The sequence below is a fragment of the Mastacembelus armatus genome, chromosome 9, assembly GCF_900324485.2.
Source record: "Mastacembelus armatus chromosome 9, fMasArm1.2, whole genome shotgun sequence".
Lineage (NCBI taxonomy): Eukaryota > Metazoa > Chordata > Actinopteri > Synbranchiformes > Mastacembelidae > Mastacembelus > Mastacembelus armatus.
This window is the reverse complement of record NC_046641.1, coordinates 3404565-3423320: the sequence shown is the minus strand read 5'-3', so window position 1 is coordinate 3423320 and position 18756 is coordinate 3404565. Positions and strand designations below refer to the sequence as shown.

Genomic DNA, 18756 nt, shown 5'->3' with positions numbered 1-18756 from the left:
TTCCTTCTTGTCTTGTGCTGATGCACAAGCTGATGACTGCTGTTGTTTTACAGTCAACACCAGAGCAGCATATTTTGTGTTAGCACATTTATTAGCTAATGTTACAATTAACTACAGGTTAGCTCACTAATGTTAAGGTATATGCTAACTTCAGCAGTTACTTAATAAAAAAAAAAAAAAAAAAACCCTTATGGCATTTGAAAAACAGACATGAACTTAAAATCAGAAGAAAAAAAAAACTTTGGCATAAAAAAAAAAAAAAAAACTTATATCAACAAAAAGAAGTATTTCAGTAATAATACTTTTTAATGCCAAAGTGCTTTCAGTACAGATCCATCAGTGCCAAAGTTTTATTTTTCAGTTCCAGTTTTGTTTTCAATGCCAAATTTCGTTGTCACTGTTCTGGCTCCATACACAGGCTGTATATTGCTTTTTTGCACATATATTACTCTGCAACACCTGTAAATAAACTGATGTATAAAATGGACGGAGTTTGCCTTTCACATCCCCACAAAAAAAGCAATGGAATAAATGTTTTCTTTTTTTATTTCCATGGGGCATTAATAGCAACAATTAAAAACAACCAACACAACTAAATGAAACAATTATTTTGTAATAGACCGTACAGTTTTTTCCAACTATCCATGCCCTGAACACACCTGATCCAGGTAATCAGCAGTGGGTGGGGCAGGGATATCTGGAAAACAAGCAGGACAGTAGCGCTCGAAGACCAGGATTGGAGACAACTGGTGTAAAGGTGAAGATGACTGAGTATCTGCTGGATGTGAACACTGTCATAAAATTAAAGGTGCCATGTAAAGATTCCCTGCAGTCTGTTATCAGTACTGTAACCTGGAGACAACAAAGTTATTACATTTTGAGTCCCAGGCTCAGCAGCTTGGATACGTTACGTCAGCACACATGAAACATTCAGTGGTACTTCAGTCTGCTTGGTAAATCCATCAGCAAAGCCCTCTCCTTCCATCAGTGTGGGCCTCGCGTTACACATGGGGCACAGTTTATTGCGCTCCTGTGAGGCTCTCATCCAGATGATGAGGTTCCAGCGCTGGCCAGAGGAGATGGGCAGGGCCCCGTGCATGTGCTGGCCCCTGTGGAGGAGGCCCTCGCTCACCTTGTGTTCAACCTCTGAACACTCTGTCTCACTTAAAGGCACCTGCAGGCAGCAACAAAAGTCGCAACAGTAATATTAATATCAACAGTCAGGAAAACCTTTATTGAACTCACAATCATATAACACACAACATTCAGCAAAAAGAACTGACTGTCACAAGGCATGGTTATCTCCTTTTAAATTTATATTTCAAATGAAAGAACTGAAATCCATTCTTATTTTTGTCTAATATACTCAGATAATAGGATGACTTCAATATTTGCTGTCACTAGAGGTATAGATGGAGTATGGATGAACAGTTATTTTACTATTATTGTAATTAATTATTATTATACAATAGTTCAAACATACATGTATACTCCACTTTAAATTCAATATAAAGCTTACTGGCCAAGAAGTTGCTGGTGAAAATACACCTTTTTAAAAATGTTAAGACTAGGTGAAGCACGGGTAATAGGTATAGTAAAAGTAGAACAGAACAGTACAGTAGTGATAGTATTATGAAACAGTACTATTATCGTATGGTCACCTGTCTCATATCACCAAAATAAAGGTTGCCGCCAGTGAAGTCCTTGCCCAGGGAAACATTCAGAGTGACCTCTGCGTTGTCATAGTGGTAGCTTAGGTCCACATCTTCATGCATGTCATATTTGACCACAAAGGCCTTGTGACTGTCAAGGCAACCCCCCCCACAGTCCGGATATAGCAGGGAGGTGAGCGGACGCAGGTACTGCTCACGGAGAGGTGTGAAGAAGCCCTCGTCAAAACCCAGTTCATTCAAGAGGATCTGGGAAAACAGAATGATGTTATTAGTAAAATAATAAGACAACCCTTGTGTGCCAATTCCTGACTTTCTTGAGACTATACATGTTTGGGTCTGTGCTTTCACATTTCATATGATCCCAATTTATCACGTTTGCTGAAAAGAGTCGCCCTGGTTAAAAAAAACATAAAGCAATAAATATTTAAGGATGCAGAATATTTGCATATTACTGTGAATTGACCCTTGGCATTCCCTGACCTTCATAGAAAACCACCTCTCATTTTCCACGTTTCATGAACAATATTACCACAGTAGGCCAAGAATCCAAATAGCATGGCACAAAAAATGTAGGGATCACTTGAATCACAGATCAAATACTGATCAAATTATTCAAGTTGAAAATCTGAAAAAAGTGACATGACAACAGTCAATGGAAACCAGAATCATCAGCCCATGGAGGGACTGTATTTAATATCACACTGACAGTGAAGAATTGAGATCACAGGATCATATAGGTTGGGTCAGTTTCATTACAGCAACTCATAATGTGACCCAGAAGTGTGTATGGCCCCTGTGTGGGTCATTTTCAGATAATGCACTTGTAAAACAACGTCTGGGCTGCTCCAGATGAGTCAGTGGATGGGGTCCTGGGGAATCTCCTTCCAGACCTGGACCCGGGCATCAGTGAGCTCCTGGACAGTCTGTGGTGACTGTGGTGTTGGATGCACCAAGACATAATGTCCCATAAGTGCTCAACTGGATTTGGGTGAGTGGAATGTGAGGGCCAGTCAATGGCACAGAGGAACCACCTGATCACATGAGACTGAGCACATTCCTGCACCAAGAGGAACCCAGGGCCCACCACACCATGGCCATGTAAAACCATTCCCTTTTGGGGGTTGTCTTACTTTTAGCTCTCCATTGCACCTGTTGTCACTTTCATTTGCACCAAAGCAGGAGAAATTGATTCACAATCACTAAATGGACAGATTGATGTCTCTGAGGTTTAAATGACTTGGTGTTATACTGTAATGATTAAGTGTTGCCTTCATCTTTTGAGCCGCTAGCTGAAACAGGAATGACTGAGCAATGATTTAACTGTGTTTGAAGGGCTTTCAGCCAGAAGAAACAGGTGCGTTACCCCGTAGTGATTCATGGTGTTGGGTCTTCCTTTAGGAGCAGAAGACTGTTCAAAGTGCTCCAGTTCCTCCATTAGCTCCTCACAGAAGTTTTTTTCAAACACAGGGAAGTGATAAACCCTTGGAGCTAAAGAAAAGATTAATTTATGAGTGATTTAAAGTCTTACAGCTTTAATGTACAAAACTCTTTTGCCTCACATAGCATGCAAAATGAAAACAATCAACTTTTGTGAAACTTTTGAAACATGGTGATAAGGTAATAAGGCACCAGGCTAATGCTGTAAGCACACAAGGAGAAATGCATGACAAGTCTTGTTTCACTGTTTAGCAGTAAGCATTGAAACGTGTTGATATGCTGTGGATGTACTGCCTTGACTTTTTGTTTAAAAGTAAGAATTTAATCAGCCTCTTTTGCATTAAGAGTTTCATATTGTGAATATCTGAATAACAAATTAGCCATAATACACTGTCATACAGATGATTTATTTCCATTTGTAATGTAAGACTGAGGCTCAGAAACATCTGTTATGTATTGCTTTTGGCATATGTTATAACTCGTAACTTCAACGAGGATAATGGGGGCCATTCCATCCCTTTGCTTTTAAAGTGAGTTATTTCTCACCTGAACCATAGCCCCTGGGAGGAAGTGAAAGCACTGCTCAGCTCACCTGCTTCTTCCTCCAGCCAGTCCAAGAGACCTTCCTCACTGGCACCGCTGCTTCGACAGTACTCGACAATCTGCTTGAACTTTGGTGAGAGGAAGGACTCCTGAGGAGAGGTGCAGGACAGGTTTGTCACAAGAGGTTTGCACACTGAGTTTTTTAATTCCATTATCAGCAGAGGCTCATGCAGTTAATACCTGCAAATGGTAGACATGAGGATAGAGGGGCTGGTAAACGTCTTTAATAGCAGCAGCTCTCTCAGCTGACGTAACGCTGATACGTCTTCGCCTGTCCACTTCCTCTGAAATCTAAACAGAGCAGTCAGAGTACAGCAGGGATGTAAGGAAAGATTACTGCACATGTTTTAGACTAGTTATCTTAGTATTACAACATATTGCGTTATCTTACAATAACATGTTTTCTAATTTTAAGTCATGGCATGAGGGTCATCATTAGGTGTGGGCTACTAACTGGACCCTCTGCCCCGTTAGCTCTATTTTCTGATCTGATGGGGAAGATGAAACCAATTCAATTGATTAATATTTAGGTCTTTTGTGAAATTGAAAAGATGCACATCACATGTTCCCAAATGAGAAGTTCAAATTACAGAGTTTGTAAAATTAGATACTGATGTTGTAAATAACAGCTATAACAGTAACACCAGTATATCTGCAGTAGGATAATACTGATCAATATATCAGCCAATTCTTTAGTCCCAGCTCTACTTCATATGGTTTGTCCCAGACAGCCCCAGTCCCAAAGCCAGGTTAAAATCCCACAAGGCACTATGAAACTGAACCTCCCAATTTTTTTTGTCACCTCAAAATCCATTAATTCACCCATTAATGATCGAATTACCATATTTCTAAGGGGATTTTAAGAGAATAATTATGGATTCAACAACTTTTAAGAATTTTTAGGAGAAAAGCTTTGATCCCTTTATGTACACCTTAAATTGACCAATGTTGTCAATTCAAATTCAAATATCTTTCCTTAGAAATACCAGTGATTATATTTGTGAATTTCACTTCACAACAATGATCCAACCAGATCAGACCCGTTGTGTTGTGTTACCGTGTGGAGCACAGCCTCAAAATGCTGCTCGGTGACACAGCCCAGCCTCCTCAGCAGCTGCACAGCACAAATGGACACACAACACACACACACACACACACACACACACACACACACTGCAGTCAGTAAGCACTTCACGCCATTACCAACACAATATTTTGTGTGTCTGTGTTGTAAAACATAATGTCGACTTACTGCCTGATAGCCCAGCGTAAACTGCTGCTCGGACACGAAGCGAACATGGAGCTTGTAGTCCTTCAGGAAAATATTATCAGTCGTGAAACAGTCACAAGTATAAAACTGAGGCTTTGTGTCTTCTTCCTGTGTCATTATTGCCCATTTAAAGGGAATAACTTGAACAAAACACGCATGAAAACATGACACCACGCTGAGGAGTTACACACGGACACTACTGGTCTGTGCGGATAGCAGGAACTAACACCCAAGTCTTCAAAATAAAAGCTCCTCCACAAATACAAAACTAAGATCTTGTTTCAGAGGAAAATGGCCACCAGCATACAACTCATGAATGATTTATGAGTGAATTTGAATTGCTAAACTACAAAACACTTTATTGGCAAACTGAACAGCTTAATTACAACTTGAATTTCTTAGTGTCAAATTTGTTCTGAAACTGTGGGCCCACATGTATTTGGACAGTCACTGCTCACAGTTCAGTTTCAATGTATGCTGAGGAATAACAATGTGAGAAATTGAGCTGTGAGAAATGAAAATACTGTTTTTAATTATCCAAACTGAGCAGTTCAGTCTCTTCTAATTTATTTTCTACTGACACGTTTCTTGCTCATGTGAAATAGATACTTGTAGCTGAAAAATATACCCACATGTAGTCTGTATTGGCATATTTCATTATTTGGTAAAGTTTTGGCATTTCTAATTATATTATTAGTGTTTTTGCCAAGAGAGGGTACAGTTGTATTTACAGACAGTGACCACCAGGAGAAAGCGGCAGTCACACAAACACGGCAAAGTAATGCTTTTCAAATTAAAATTTCAGGCTTCCGGTGAAAATAAAACTTTAACAGGTCAGAGGTAATGCACCTAAATAGCTGTTTGCCAACCGCCATTAAAACAAAAGAAGAGGGAAAGAAAAGAAAAGGCAAAAGAAGAGATTTTTTTATTCTGTTTTTCCTTGAACTTTATTGAACCTATTTATATTTCAATTATTCTTCCAAAAAACAATACTCACATCAAGTTCAAATTAAAACGAGCCAAGCAATGCTGATATAGGCCTATATATAATAGTAACAACACAGACAACTTTCAAAAATAAGGAGTCAAATAACAAAAAAAAAACAATAAAAAAAAAACAGTAGACTGAAATAGAATAACGTGATCTAAAAGAAATTATTTTTAGTCATGTGTAAATCGAGGTTGCTTGCAGAGGGGCTTTTCATGCATTTTACAGACGTATTATTTAAGGAAAGTTTATTAGCAGCCCATTGCACTGTTTGTTAAGAAGAAAAAGTCTTTGCAGACTTTGCAACCTTCATTATTAAAGAGCTCGTCAAGAAGGGGGCGCAAGTGGTAAAACAAAACCGGATATTCACCACCGCCTTGATGCAGCAGAAGAAGAGGCACACGCTGTTGTTATGGTCGTAGCAGTTCACTTCTCATTATGCCGGTGGGAATTCAGCTTATTGGTGTTTATTGAGACTTATTGCAGCCGCACTGATTCCTAAAGTCTGTGCTAAAATGTTGAGTGTGGAGTCGTTGCAAGTGGCTGAGGAGGAGGTGGTTGAATCCAGCTCCAACAAACTCGGTGACATTTACACTTTTGTTGCCAAAGGCTGTTTTCCTCAGACGATGAATCCTCTACGAAAGAAGAATCTCAAAAGATACGCTCAGAAATTTATCATTGACGGTAAGGCTTATGTTAAAAACACTACTGACCAGTATGTAGAAAACACAGAGTGTCCTACAGCTCCAGTGACATCAGGAAATTCAATCCAAAAACCTGCCCATGTAAAGCAGCCTGTGTTGTTGACAAGTGCACAGTGTGTACGGCATCAGGAAGGATATTTGATAAATATAGATAGGTTACCTACCTATGACCATATCTATGACTGAGTACAGCCTTGGCCCTGAATATAACGCTAAGACACAGTTGACGTCCATTTCTTCTGTTAAGGAGTAGTTCATGCTTACACCGACATTAGTGACTGGTATCTCGTGTCTTTCTTCATCCAAGAGGGCAAGCTGTATTATGTGGGACCCAAGAAGGAAGAGAAGAGGGAAGTGGTGATTGAGCATGAGAGAAAGAGGCAGATCTTCCTGGACTGTCACTTCAATGACATTGGCCATCACCTGGGCCAAAAGAAGACCGTCCACAGGATCCAGAGCAAGTACTACTGGCTGGGGATCATTAAGGATGTAGTAGACTGGGTACAAGATGTTTTTACATGATTGGTGTTCTGGTAACATCAGTGCCACATAATGATGGTAACTTTTGTGATATCTGTTTTCTGCCTGTTTCAGATTAAAGTCTGTGAGACATGCCAGCACACAGAGAGGAATAAAAACCTAGCCAGGACTGTACGGCCTATAAAAGTGGATGCACCTTGGGAAGTTGTTGGCATTGATATCATAGGTCTCTGCTTTGTTTATTGCCACCAAATGATACAGTACATCTTTTTTCTGTTGTGTATTTTCTTGTCAAAGTTTGAGACCAGTTGTCTGTTTTTCTGTTCACTTCACCAGGGCCTTTCCCAGAGACCCAACAAGGCAACACTAATGTTATAATCATCATTGATTACTTTAGTAAATGGCCAGAGGCTTTTCCAGTGCAAAAGACAGATGCCCTCTCTGTTGTGCGATGTATCTCCAAATGCATGTACAGGTAGAAACACCACAGAGGCTGAAACAAGGCTTTGTCCATTCAAATCTGCTGATAAATTTAGGTGTAAATTGATAGTATTTTTGTGTTCTACATGAGCTGAAGTGTCTCTGACAAAATTTAGCACAAACCAAGGCTGCTTCTGGATCTTTATTATAAGGCAACTACTTTTTGACTATGCCACATCAATACCCACAAAGTTATGGTATATTTAACCTGAAATATACTTATTCTGTTCTCTGTTTGAGCAGGTTTGGCGCCCCTAAAACAATAGTTAGCACACAGAATGCTGACTTCTGCGATGAGGTGAGATGTGTCACAGTTAATTAAAATAAACACATCAGTTTACTGATCAGAAGTTGTGGTTCAGTTTTGTCAACACACATATGGATGTTTTCCAGGTGACAAAGCTGCTGTGTGACAGGTGGAGCATTGTGCAGAAGGTTTCTCCTTTGGATCACCCTCATCTCAACCCACTCCATGACTGCACGTGTCCTTTGCTGAAGGAAGCCATCGTGCAGATGGCAGCAGAGAAGCAGGCCGAATGGGATGACTTTCTGGACCCTGTGCTGTTTCTGTTCAGAACGTCCACCAACCCTACCACCAAGTTCACCCCTTATTCCCTCATGTTCAACAGGAAAGCTAATTTACCAAATGAAGTAAGCCTGTTCTCATACAAGACAAAAAAAATGGACCAGTGCAGTTTATTTCTCCTTACTAATTGTATTTCCCCTCCTCTAGACTACAGTGAGCCTACTGAATTACGATGACCAAGAGCAGGACATGTATTCCACAAAAGAGAAGGCCTCTACATATATGAGCATAATGCAGGAGCAGCAGAACTTTCTTAAGCAGCTGGTAATTCAAATTGTTTTATTTAAAATTATGTCAGCAACAGATGCGTGTCTTTTACTAAGAATTATGCAAATAGGATCTTTGGGGTGGGATATCAGACAGTGAGGTGTTAGTCTTCAGTGTAAACTAATAGAGGTAGTATTTATGCAAAGAAAGTTTTTTTTTCTTTGATAGGTTGCTGGTAATGTACAGCTTGTTTATTAATCAGATGTGGTCTCAAGCACACCTGATGCAACTAATGAAGCCCTTGATTGAGGGAAATTATTCAACATTTATTATTGACTTTCACCACACTTTTTTGCATCTGATAGTGTGTGTGTGTTCCATTTCCAGGTAGTAGCCAATATGAATGCAGCCTATAAACAAGAGAAGAAGAAGAACGCCAAACGCAGGGCTAATAACATGCCTTCAGTCACCTTTAAAATTTCAGATCCTCTGTTCGGTGAAGGAGACTCGCCACCCCCCAAAAAACTGAAAGAGAGTTTATATTTGTCTTTTCCCGTTGAGACGGTGCTGGCCACCGAGCAGAGCAGCTCCGAAGACTTAAAGACGGAGTTAGCATATCACTTGACTGAGTCTGACGTCCACTGAAGAGGACAGCTAGAAAAGACTTCGGAGAGGGTACATTGGTGGAGCACTACTACATGTCGTCACGAGCTGCCTGACGTTTTTGGACAGAAGCTGGATGTCTGGGTCACCCTACCAACCCTCAGTCTACTGAACACACTGCTGGTTGGTGTTGATTTTAGAAACTGAATGTGCTGGTCAGAGAAAGCAGTGAGGGCCACATGGGATGTTCAGCCTCTTCACATTTCCATTAAAGGAGGTTTTTTCTATGAAAGTGATGTTTACTCATTTTCACTTTGTCGTACAATAGATTTTTAAGCTACAATAAAGGTATTGTTTCATTTGTGCAGGCTTCCTGTATAGTCATTACATGATGGAAATGAGTGGTTACTTATGACTGGTAAATGGAGTGCACATTTAATGCTTTGCTATGTTAACAGAAAAAGTGCTTTACAAATTTTGCCTCTCGTTCACTCTTTCTCACAGAACAACATGGACATGTGAACCAGAGGAGCCGCAGATTGTCCCACTCTTAACTCCTGGGTCACCCTATCATTTATTGTTCTTGGAGGCTCTTGGCCCTGCTGTCACTGTGTCATTGCATTGAACAGACAAGACTGAAATAATTGACTTTGTCTTGAAAGACATTGTCTTTGGGCCACAGAAACAAAGAGAAAGTGTCAGCAGTCACCTCGAGTCTCTTTCTCTCAAATCTAAAAATCAGGTTAGAAATCTAGGGGTAATCATAGACTTGAATTTTAACAGCCACATTAAATCAAAAACATCATCAGCATTTTACCACCTCAAAAACCTTGCCAGAATCAAAGGGATCATGTCTAAACCAGACTTGGAGAGACTCATCCATGCATTTATCTCTAGCAGGTTAGATTACTGTAACTGCTCACAGGGATCTCAAAATGAGCAGTACATTCAAAACGAGCTGCTCGGGTCCTGACTAGAACCAGGAAGTACAACCACATTACTCCTGTTCTCAGATCTCTGCACTGGCTTCCTGTCACACAGAGAATAGACTTTAAAACAGCACTGCTTATGTATAAGTCTCTTCATGGCTCAGCACCTCAGTACATCTCTGACATGTTGGTGCCATATGAACCATCTCAGACTGAGATCATCAGGGACAGGCCGTCTGCTCGTGTCCAGAGTCAGCACTAAACAAGGAGAAGCAACGTTTCAGTTTCATGCAGCTAAAATCTGGAATAGTCTTCCTGATGATGTTAGACAAGCCTAACCTCTGGCACCGTTTAAGTCCAAGCTAAATACTTTTCTTTTTAGCTCTGCATATGACAACTGAAAGTGTTTTATCTGCACTCATTCTCCTTTTATTTCAAGTTCATTTTCTATTTTCTATTTCTTATTTTAATTTTTATCTATGTACTTTTAACTTTTTATTTCTGTAAAGCACTTTCAATTCAATGTATGAATTGTGCTATACAAATAAACTTGCCTTGCCTGAAATAGTGGATTTGAGTCAATATTATATTTAGTAATGAAAGTTCAAGACAGGGTCAATAATTGTATTTCTCTGAAGATTAAACCTGCAGTAATTTAGTTGGCCACTTGAGGGCAAATTAATGAAAACGTCATATACTGTATGTAATGTACTATTGGAAATACCTCCAGTTACTGCTAAAAGTTGTACTCCTATAGGGCTGCTATCACACGAGTGTTTGTTTTAAACGCAGTTATAACATTTTAATACGATGTAGGCAGCTGCCTATTTTACTGGAGTTTAAAGGAATAACCCTAAACGTATGTTTTTAGGGTGACTGATTTAAGTTTTCAATTCGATGTCTGTTGGTGTTTCGACATGCTGCTCTTGAACGTGCACGTCTGGTGGGAGGAACTTCACACAACATCCGCTTCCGCAACCACAGCGCTCGGCCAGATAGCGAAAAAGTCAAAGAGGTATCACGCTGCCGCCTTTTCTCTTGCAAAACCACCACCGCTATTTTATGGAAGTGTCGGATTGGTTGTGTTCGGACTTTTAATTCACCCATAGATCAGGAACGTTAATAATCTCAGTTATACACAGCAAACTACCCGGTGAAAGTCCAGCTTTATGAACAGTTAGCAAACTATTCCACGTTTAACAATAAGTTGTAAAAGTAATTTTGAAATGGGTGTATAGTGACAATGTGAAAATGGCACTGCTTTCTATTTACATATACCGACATAATATCATTTTCAGTGACTCTTACCCTCTCCTGGTAAAGGGGCAGAGGGCAGTGTGATTACGTCAGATTATAGTACTGCACCTGCCGTCAGATAGCTTGGTGAACTCTGTGATATAGACGATCTTCGATATCGGTGTTCACTTGTCTAGTGTCAGTCGGTCCAGGCTGTTAAATAGATCTTGACTCGTTTTACTAACATGTACAGGTTTTGTGTTTAATTGCATTAATAATGAAAATACAAAGACTATGGTAGATTCCGTAATGTTCGTGTGGACACCTGGCTGATCATTATGGGATTTAATAACTCTGAATAACGTTTTAGCAACCTGAGACAACACAGCTCAGCGCCTGCTAATAGCTAATAATGAAGTGGACACGCCTTAGACTGATGTTGCAACCTCACTGGACAATCGTTTAAGCGTAGTGGCAACTTCCATTACACTATTTATAATTTAACCAACTCCCTCATATTTATTCCCCTCGCTACGAGCACTAGGAGACCGGAAATAAGCTCCTTCAAAATAAAAGTAAGTGCAAAGACAATTAAAACAATTCTCTTTGTTGGAGTCCTTTCTGTTCATTTCTGAGTGATCTTAAAATAACCCAGAGTGATTTTTGCAGTATGGATGATTAGGTTTATTATGTTTTTTTCTGAATTTCAAGGCTGATATAAGCTTTGACTGGATATTTTATATTGTAGTCCAGCTGCTAACCTCAGAGAGCTGTATTTTGAAAGCAGTGTTTTGTATTATCTGCTTTAGCATGAACATCAAAGTAGCTGTGAGCTGCACTGTCTTATACATCCTACTGGACGTTGCCATCACCACTGTTCTGTACACACATGGAGCAGACTGGATCAGTTTCAAAAAGGATGTACTGGGCTTTAACATCTTCCAGTCAGCATTGGACCTCTGGGGAGCTGTGCTGCTCCGAGCCTGCCTCCTCCTTGGAGCCTCCATTGGGGTGTCATGGAACAAGGAGGACGGCCCACTGAGGGTCGCTACACTCACCACCCTCATTCTTTTCATCTGCCTGATCATTATCACCTACACCCTGGCCAAGCTGCTGATGCTGGCCGAGCTGGAGCCTGTGACACACCAACCCTGGCTCCTCGGCCTTATTTGCTGGACTTGTGCGTCCTCTGTGGGTGTCCTGCTGCTCTGGAGGCTGCTTGGGAAGGAGTCCAGCTCAGTGAGCAGTCACAACAGCAGCAGCAGCCACATTGAGGAAGGAGTAGGCTGTGAGGACACTGAGAAGCTGATGGGGACAGCTAGTGAGGAAGAGCAGGAGACGGGGGGTGAGAGGAAAAAGGAAGATGAAGAGAAGAAGAATACCAGCTCTGGGGCCACACTAGGACGTCTGCTGATGTACTGCAGAAAAGATTCTGGGCTGCTGTCTGTAGCTGTCCTTTTTCTCATCGTCTCAGCTGTGTGTGAGTGCTCCTGACAGTAATATAACTCAGTGCAGTTAAACTGTTTATTCTTCTTACAAAGAATTGCAACTCTCATATGCTATGTTAACATGTAGTATGTCCACTGCACTAAGACTCCCTTAACAAGGGCTGAAGCTTATTTTCATTTACATTAGTCCACTGTTTCTTTTCTCAACTACTTATTCAGCCAATGAAATGTCTGAAAACAGAAAACAATCCATCAAAATATCCAAGAGCAGAATGTGACAAAATTGCTTGTTTTCTGCATCTAACAGTCCAGAACCCAGAGATATTATGGACCGCTTTAATGGTATCTCATGGTCTGTCTCTTTACATGCAGGTGAAGCCTTCATACCTTACTACTACGGAAAGGCCATAGATAGCATTGTCGTTCACCAGAGTATGGAGTACTTTGCTAAACCTGTGATCACAGTGGCAGTACTATGCTTAATCAGGTGAGTATATATACTTGTGATTGAGACATGAGCACTACCAATATAAGTGTAATATTAGGGGAAATGGACATATATTTATAGTTTTTTTTTATTGTAGTTATCAGGGACTGTGCTGATGTAGAAATGAAAAAGCTACTTGACTATATTTGAGTCAGTGTATTACAGGCCCTGTCCACAAACTAGAAAAATGCCAGATTTTAACTTTTTTTTAATTTAATAACCTTTTCTTTCTCCTCAGTTCACTTGCAGTTGGAGTACGTGGAGGAGTCTTTACCCTGACTTTTGCTAGATTAAACCTTCGGCTCAGGAACCATCTCTTCCAAACACTGATGAGGCAGGAAATTGGCTTTTTTGATGCAAACCATACAGGTAATGCAGGAGCATTGTCAATGCATCCATCCATCTGCATCACCAATAGTTGTCCTTATTTAATAGATGTAGTGGCAACTGTAACTGCAGAAGACATTTCCAACTCATGCTGTGAAAAAACAAGGTCCGCCAAGGATATGCCTTCATGACTTAATTAACTTTACACAAAAAACAAAAGCAACTACAAAACACTGGGTGCTGACTGAATGAATTAAAAATGAGCTCATAAGTACAAAAGACAAAAATAACGATAACCAAACACACAACTTATCCTGACATTTGCATACACCTGCACGGTTGAAAACCTGTGTGGCTTCCCCTTAATCCTGATTCCCTGTCCTACCTCCACCTGTGTCCTTCCCATCTCAACTCCTTAATTACATCCTCTCCCACAGTTGTGCAGGTAACCTAATAACCACACCTATCTCACCACAGACACATACCCCTTCATACACACACACACGCACACACAACACAAATCTAAATAGGCTAAAACAATACTCATCTTTGACCAGTGCAATGGCTTTGTAACCTTATGTCCCTATAGGTGACATCATTTCACGTCTGTCAGCTGACACTACCCAAGTGAGTGACCTTATCTCCCAAAATGTCAACATCTTCCTGAGGAGCACCATCAAGGCCACTGGTTTCTTCATCTTCATGTTTGGGATGTCTTGGAAGCTCACAATGGTGACCATCATGGGATTCCCTTTCATTGGCCTTGTCTCTAAGCTTTATGGCAAATACTACAAGGTGAAGTAGTTTTGTGTTTGTGCAGGTCATTTATTTCATAGATAGAACTACAACATCAACATGTATATTGTGTTCTTATTTAACAGAAACTGGCCAAAGAGGTGCAAACAACTCTTGCAGAGGCCAATAAAGTTGCAGAAGAAACCATTTCAGCCATGAGGACAGTACGGAGCTTTGCCAATGAGTGTGGGGAGACCGAGTCCTACTACACCAAACTCCTAGTCATGTTCCAGCTCAACAAAAAACAAGCCCTGGCCTATGCTTGCTACATGTGGTCCAGTTGTGTAGGTATCAACAGTTGCCTCATGGAATAAGACCTGATGTTTTGTTTCATCAGTATTGTTGATTTACAGTCCAATTTGTTGTTCAGAGATGTTTGTTTTTTCCAGATATCAGAGCTTGCTCTTGAGGTTGCTATCCTCTACTTTGGTGGCCACCTTGTAGTTACCAGTCAGATGACCACTGGTGCCTTGATATCTTTTTTCATATACATGCTTGAGCTGGGAGAATGTCTTGAGGTATTTCATCTTTTTCTTTCAGTTCTTTCATTATATATGCATGAAGATACTAGTGCCTTCACTGATGTCTTTTACAGAGCATTGCATCAGTGTACACAGGCCTGATGCAGGGCGTTGGAGCTGCTGAGAAGGTTTTTGAGTACATGGACAGAAAACCCAAACACCCAGCTGATGGCACAGAGGCTCCAGACACATGCAGCGGTCTTGTTGAATTTAAAAACATCACGTTTGCCTACCCAACACGCCCTGAGATCGATATTCTCAAGGTTTGTTCTGAGGGATTTCACTCCCACACTGTGTTGATGAACCCCTTATAACTAATACACAGCTGGTCAGTTTGGATTTAGGTAGCAGAGTTTAAGGTCTTTTGCTTAAATATAGTGTAGGGCCAGTACAAGCATTTTATTTAAAATCTATATGAAGTTTTTGCATCATTGTGATACAATGTTGTGAGGCCCCCTGCTTTTTACCCAATGTGTATTTTTATACACTACCAGTCAAAAGTTTGGACACACCTTACCATTCAACTGAATGAGAGTGTGTCCAAACTTTTGACTGGTAGTGTAAGTTTGGCAAAGATCACTTTCTTCATTGGTTCCTTTTGTAGGACGTGTCATTTACTCTGCGACCGGGAGAGGTCACAGCTCTTGTTGGACCTTCAGGCAGTGGAAAGAGCTCCTGCGTGAGTCTGCTGGAAAACTTCTACCTTCCTCAGCAAGGCCATGTGCTGCTGGATGGAAAGCCTGTTCACATCTACCAGCATAACTACCTTCACTCCAAGGTCTGGCTTCATCAGTGGACTGGGTGTCTTTTAAGGATAAGACATGTCACCCAGTGCACCAATGTGGCCTACTGTTGCGTTTGAAATAGTTTTGGGACATCACTGGAGCTCTGTGTCACAGAGGAAATCAGGCTTTGCTACTGTAGCTTATTTTCACTTAATGTAGAATACATCATCCTGCTGCTGAAAATATTCACTAGAGCAATAAATGTGTGTCCATATGTGAAAACAGCCCCTAACAAATGCACTATTTATTCTCTTTTGAGTAATGTTAGCTAAAAACTACAGTGTCCAGCTAGGATCAAGTCATGTTTTTCACATAAAGTCATAAGTTGGTCGTTTTGTTTCTGCAGGTTGCTCTTGTGGGCCAAGAGCCTGTGCTGTTTGCCCGGACGGTAGAGGAAAATATCACCTATGGCCTGACTGATGTCCCCATGGATGCTGTAGTAGAGGCTGCCACCAAAGCTAATGCTCATGACTTCATCACCATCCTCCCCAAAGGCTATAATACAAGTAATTGTTAGATCTATTTTTATGTGAGTGAGCTACTGAATACTGTGCTAGTATTATACATCCAGTCAGAGATTAGCATAACAGAAACAACCAGTAAGAGACAAAGTGATGTTTTTCTACTTTATCATACCTAACCTTAAATGACTCACTTAAGTCTATTACTATTTCCTGTTTGTGTTAGAATCTGATTTTAATATATTACCTCGATTCCAGCTTTGCTGCACTGATCTCTTGTGAGAGCTCTCAGTTCTGACATGTTGGGATGTAGCCCCAAGTTACATGTCAGTTATTTCTTTATTTTGTAAAGTAAGTGAAGTGAAGTTGTTATTTATTGTTCACAGAAAATACTACATTTAATACAATTATATCAGTTTGATTCGCTACGCACTACGTATCCTGGTGTATATTCAAGTACTGGATAATTATGTTTTTAATGGGATAATTATATATAATAGTTTTATTAAATTGAAACCCATTATTTCTGCTGCATTGCTGAAGCCATGCAGTTGCGTTATTGCATCTTATTCTTTTCCCAGATGTTGGAGAGAAAGGCACACAGTTGTCAGGGGGCCAGAAACAAAGGGTGGCCATTGCAAGAGCTCTCATCCGCAACCCCCGTGTTCTTATCCTGGATGAAGCAACCAGCGCTCTGGATGCAGAAAGTGAACACATTGTACGTAAATTGCTCCATTTACCAAAGCCACATGACTGGCTTCTAGGAAATGGACAACAGAAACACTGCACCTGTTAGATGTAATGTAATCTTGCAATATAGTCCTGTAATAAATGCTACATAAGTGAATGACACAAGGTGTTGGAGTGGTGTTGATTTATCTCACTGGCTATTCTGTTGATGTCCATCATATCTACTGCAGGTTCAGCAGGCTCTGAACAACATCATGCAGGAGCACACAGTGTTGATAATCGCTCATCGGCTCAGCACGGTGGAGAAGGCAGACAACATCATAGTGATTGACAGGGGCCGGGTGGCTGAGCAGGGGTCCCACAGTCAGCTGATGGCCAGTGGGGGGCTCTACTACAAGCTGGTGCAGAGGCAGGTCCTTGGCATTGAGACAGGGGTGGAGAACCCTAACCCTTCGAACAGCTTGAACTGGAAGCCTGATGGTGGGTGTCATTGGAGAAGACAAAGTAGCAGCAGCAGTGCTAGTGGATCTGAGTGCGATGTTCGCTACTGACAGTGAAGTACGGTGTGTGGAAATGGGATTGGGCATCTGCTCAAACCATTTATACTGTAGGAGATATTTAATGCAGATATTCAGTAGCCTAAACAGAATTTAGAGCACAGGACTCTGAAAACACTCCACTGAAATCAGGAACATTGATATATTTTAATGAGGTATCTGATCAAATTATCATTTCAGATTCAGTTCAGGTGAAACCTCACTTATAAAACAACTGAGTGGCATTGCTAGCATTAAGTTATAAATTGAGTTGAACATGTCAAAACACATCAAGAGGGTTGTCATTGCCACTGGAAATGAAACATGAATCAATGGACAATATGATCACTAACTGATATATGAGCTTTAACAACAGGGAATATGTTGCTGTTGCTATAAGACTGTGTGTGTCTGTATGGGTTACTTATTGAAGTTTTCCTCAGGTTTTCTTTAAGCTTTTATATTTAACTTTACCATGGCAGGTGTGGAAATTCTTTGTGTTTCTTGTTGAGGCTGTTTAGTTATAGCATTCATAATCCCACCTGTGAGCTGTGCATTCACTACACAGTCAGTAGAACTGACTGTCTTATAGAGATTTATGATTGTCAGAGATGAAGATAAATGACTTGAGAGCACTACAGTTATATAATGTAAGTAGATAAAGTAGTGCAAGTGAACAATATATGTAACAAATAACGAAGAATATACTACAAGTAGTCCTTTGTGGATATAAATATGTAATATGCAACAATCACTGTCTCCTGGTAAACGTCCCCTTCAATTTACGCTCAGCAGAAATAAAGTCACTAGTATAATAACAAGTTCTTAGTTGAGAAAATAAATTTATCTTATCAATAATGATAAGAAGAAGAAAATGATCTAGAGGTAGCTGCAACTAGGGGTACCCTACTCTTAAGCACAAGCAATTATCAGTCATCAAACTGAGGGCTGCTTTGCTATCTCACTGCTCATATCTTGTGTTCGTGGCTTGACTGCACAAAGAGCATGTTTTCAATCATAAGCTCGGTGTTAACAACAGTAGTTGTACCTATTTAACACTGAGCAAACATTCCTCTTAGATAAGTTAGAATCACAAAATGTATGTATGGATCATACCAAATTTCCATAATAAAATCCTTCTACTGGTTTTCTGTTGTAACCATTACTTGATCTTCTCACTACAAACATTAACCTATGCCTGTACCTATGGGACAATACATGCAAAGGCAACTAGATGCATGAAAATAAATAAGGCTAAGTGGAAATGGACTTAAGCAACATGTGGTGTAGAATTTACAGCATATCTTTTCCACAGACTCTGGTTGTCAGGTTGATTGGTGACTCTAAATTGCCCATAGGAGTGAGTGTGAGTGTGTGAGGTTGTTTGTCTCTATGTGGCCCTGTGATGGACTGGTGACCTGTCCAGGGTGTACCCCTGTCTTTCACCCAAAGAGAGCTGGGATAGGCTCCAGCTGATCCCTGTGATCCTGGTTAGGACTAAGTGGGTATA

General features: G+C 40.5%; 2 protein-coding genes across 4 annotated transcripts; one reads left to right on the top strand and one right to left on the bottom strand.

Annotated features, from left to right (window-relative positions):
- Window positions 1–528: 528 nt before the first annotated feature.
- On the bottom strand, window positions 529–5189 carry ogfod2 (2-oxoglutarate and iron-dependent oxygenase domain containing 2). Its single transcript, XM_026320681.1, has 7 exons — window positions 4966–5189; window positions 4771–4827; window positions 3894–4004; window positions 3703–3802; window positions 3037–3161; window positions 1662–1919; window positions 529–1174 (listed from the first exon to the last, which is right to left on the bottom strand). Exons 1-7 carry the CDS (start codon window positions 5098–5100, stop codon window positions 908–910), a joined length of 1053 nt encoding a protein of 350 aa, XP_026176466.1. The 5' UTR covers window positions 5101–5189; the 3' UTR covers window positions 529–907.
- Window positions 5190–11335: 6146 nt separating this feature from the next.
- Window positions 11336–18527, top strand: abcb9 (ATP-binding cassette, sub-family B (MDR/TAP), member 9). Of its 3 annotated transcripts, none has more exons than XR_003296535.2 (12): window positions 11336–11771; window positions 12006–12676; window positions 13017–13131; window positions 13370–13500; window positions 14048–14253; window positions 14340–14537; window positions 14643–14771; window positions 14849–15037; window positions 15379–15552; window positions 15906–16065; window positions 16279–16371; window positions 16602–16736. XR_003296535.2 is itself a non-coding variant. In XM_026322350.2 (12 exons), the coding sequence occupies exons 2-12, from the start codon at window positions 12007–12009 to the stop codon at window positions 17259–17261; spliced, it is 2430 nt and encodes an 809-aa protein (XP_026178135.1). In that variant the 5' UTR covers window positions 11338–11771; window position 12006; the 3' UTR covers window positions 17262–18527. The 3 variants fall into 3 exon arrangements, 1 of the variants encoding a protein (XP_026178135.1); XR_003296536.2 differs by having other exon boundaries at window positions 15906–16088; XM_026322350.2 differs by lacking the exon at window positions 16279–16371 and adding an exon at window positions 16941–18527 and having other exon boundaries at window positions 11338–11771; window positions 16602–16738.
- Window positions 18528–18756: the final 229 nt, after the last annotated feature.

Excerpts from the sequence above, each read along its gene's own strand:
- ogfod2 (XM_026320681.1), bottom strand. The coding sequence starts at position 5,100 with ATGACACAGGAAGAAGACACAAAGCCTCAGTTTTATACTTGTGACTGT. Across the intron at positions 4,005-4,770 it reads TTGAGGCTGTGCTCCACACG|ATTTCAGAGGAAGTGGACAG; the intron begins GTAACACAACAC and ends TGCTCTGTTTAG. Across the intron at positions 1,920-3,036 it reads ACACCATGAATCACTACGGG|ATCCTCTTGAATGAACTGGG; the intron begins GTAACGCACCTG and ends CTGTTTTCCCAG.
- abcb9 (XM_026322350.2), top strand. The coding sequence starts at position 12,007 with ATGAACATCAAAGTAGCTGTGAGCTGCACTGTCTTATACATCCTACTG. Across the intron at positions 12,677-13,016 it reads TCTCATCGTCTCAGCTGTGT|GTGAAGCCTTCATACCTTAC; the intron begins GTGAGTGCTCCT and ends CTTTACATGCAG. Across the intron at positions 14,772-14,848 it reads AGCTGGGAGAATGTCTTGAG|AGCATTGCATCAGTGTACAC; the intron begins GTATTTCATCTT and ends TGTCTTTTACAG.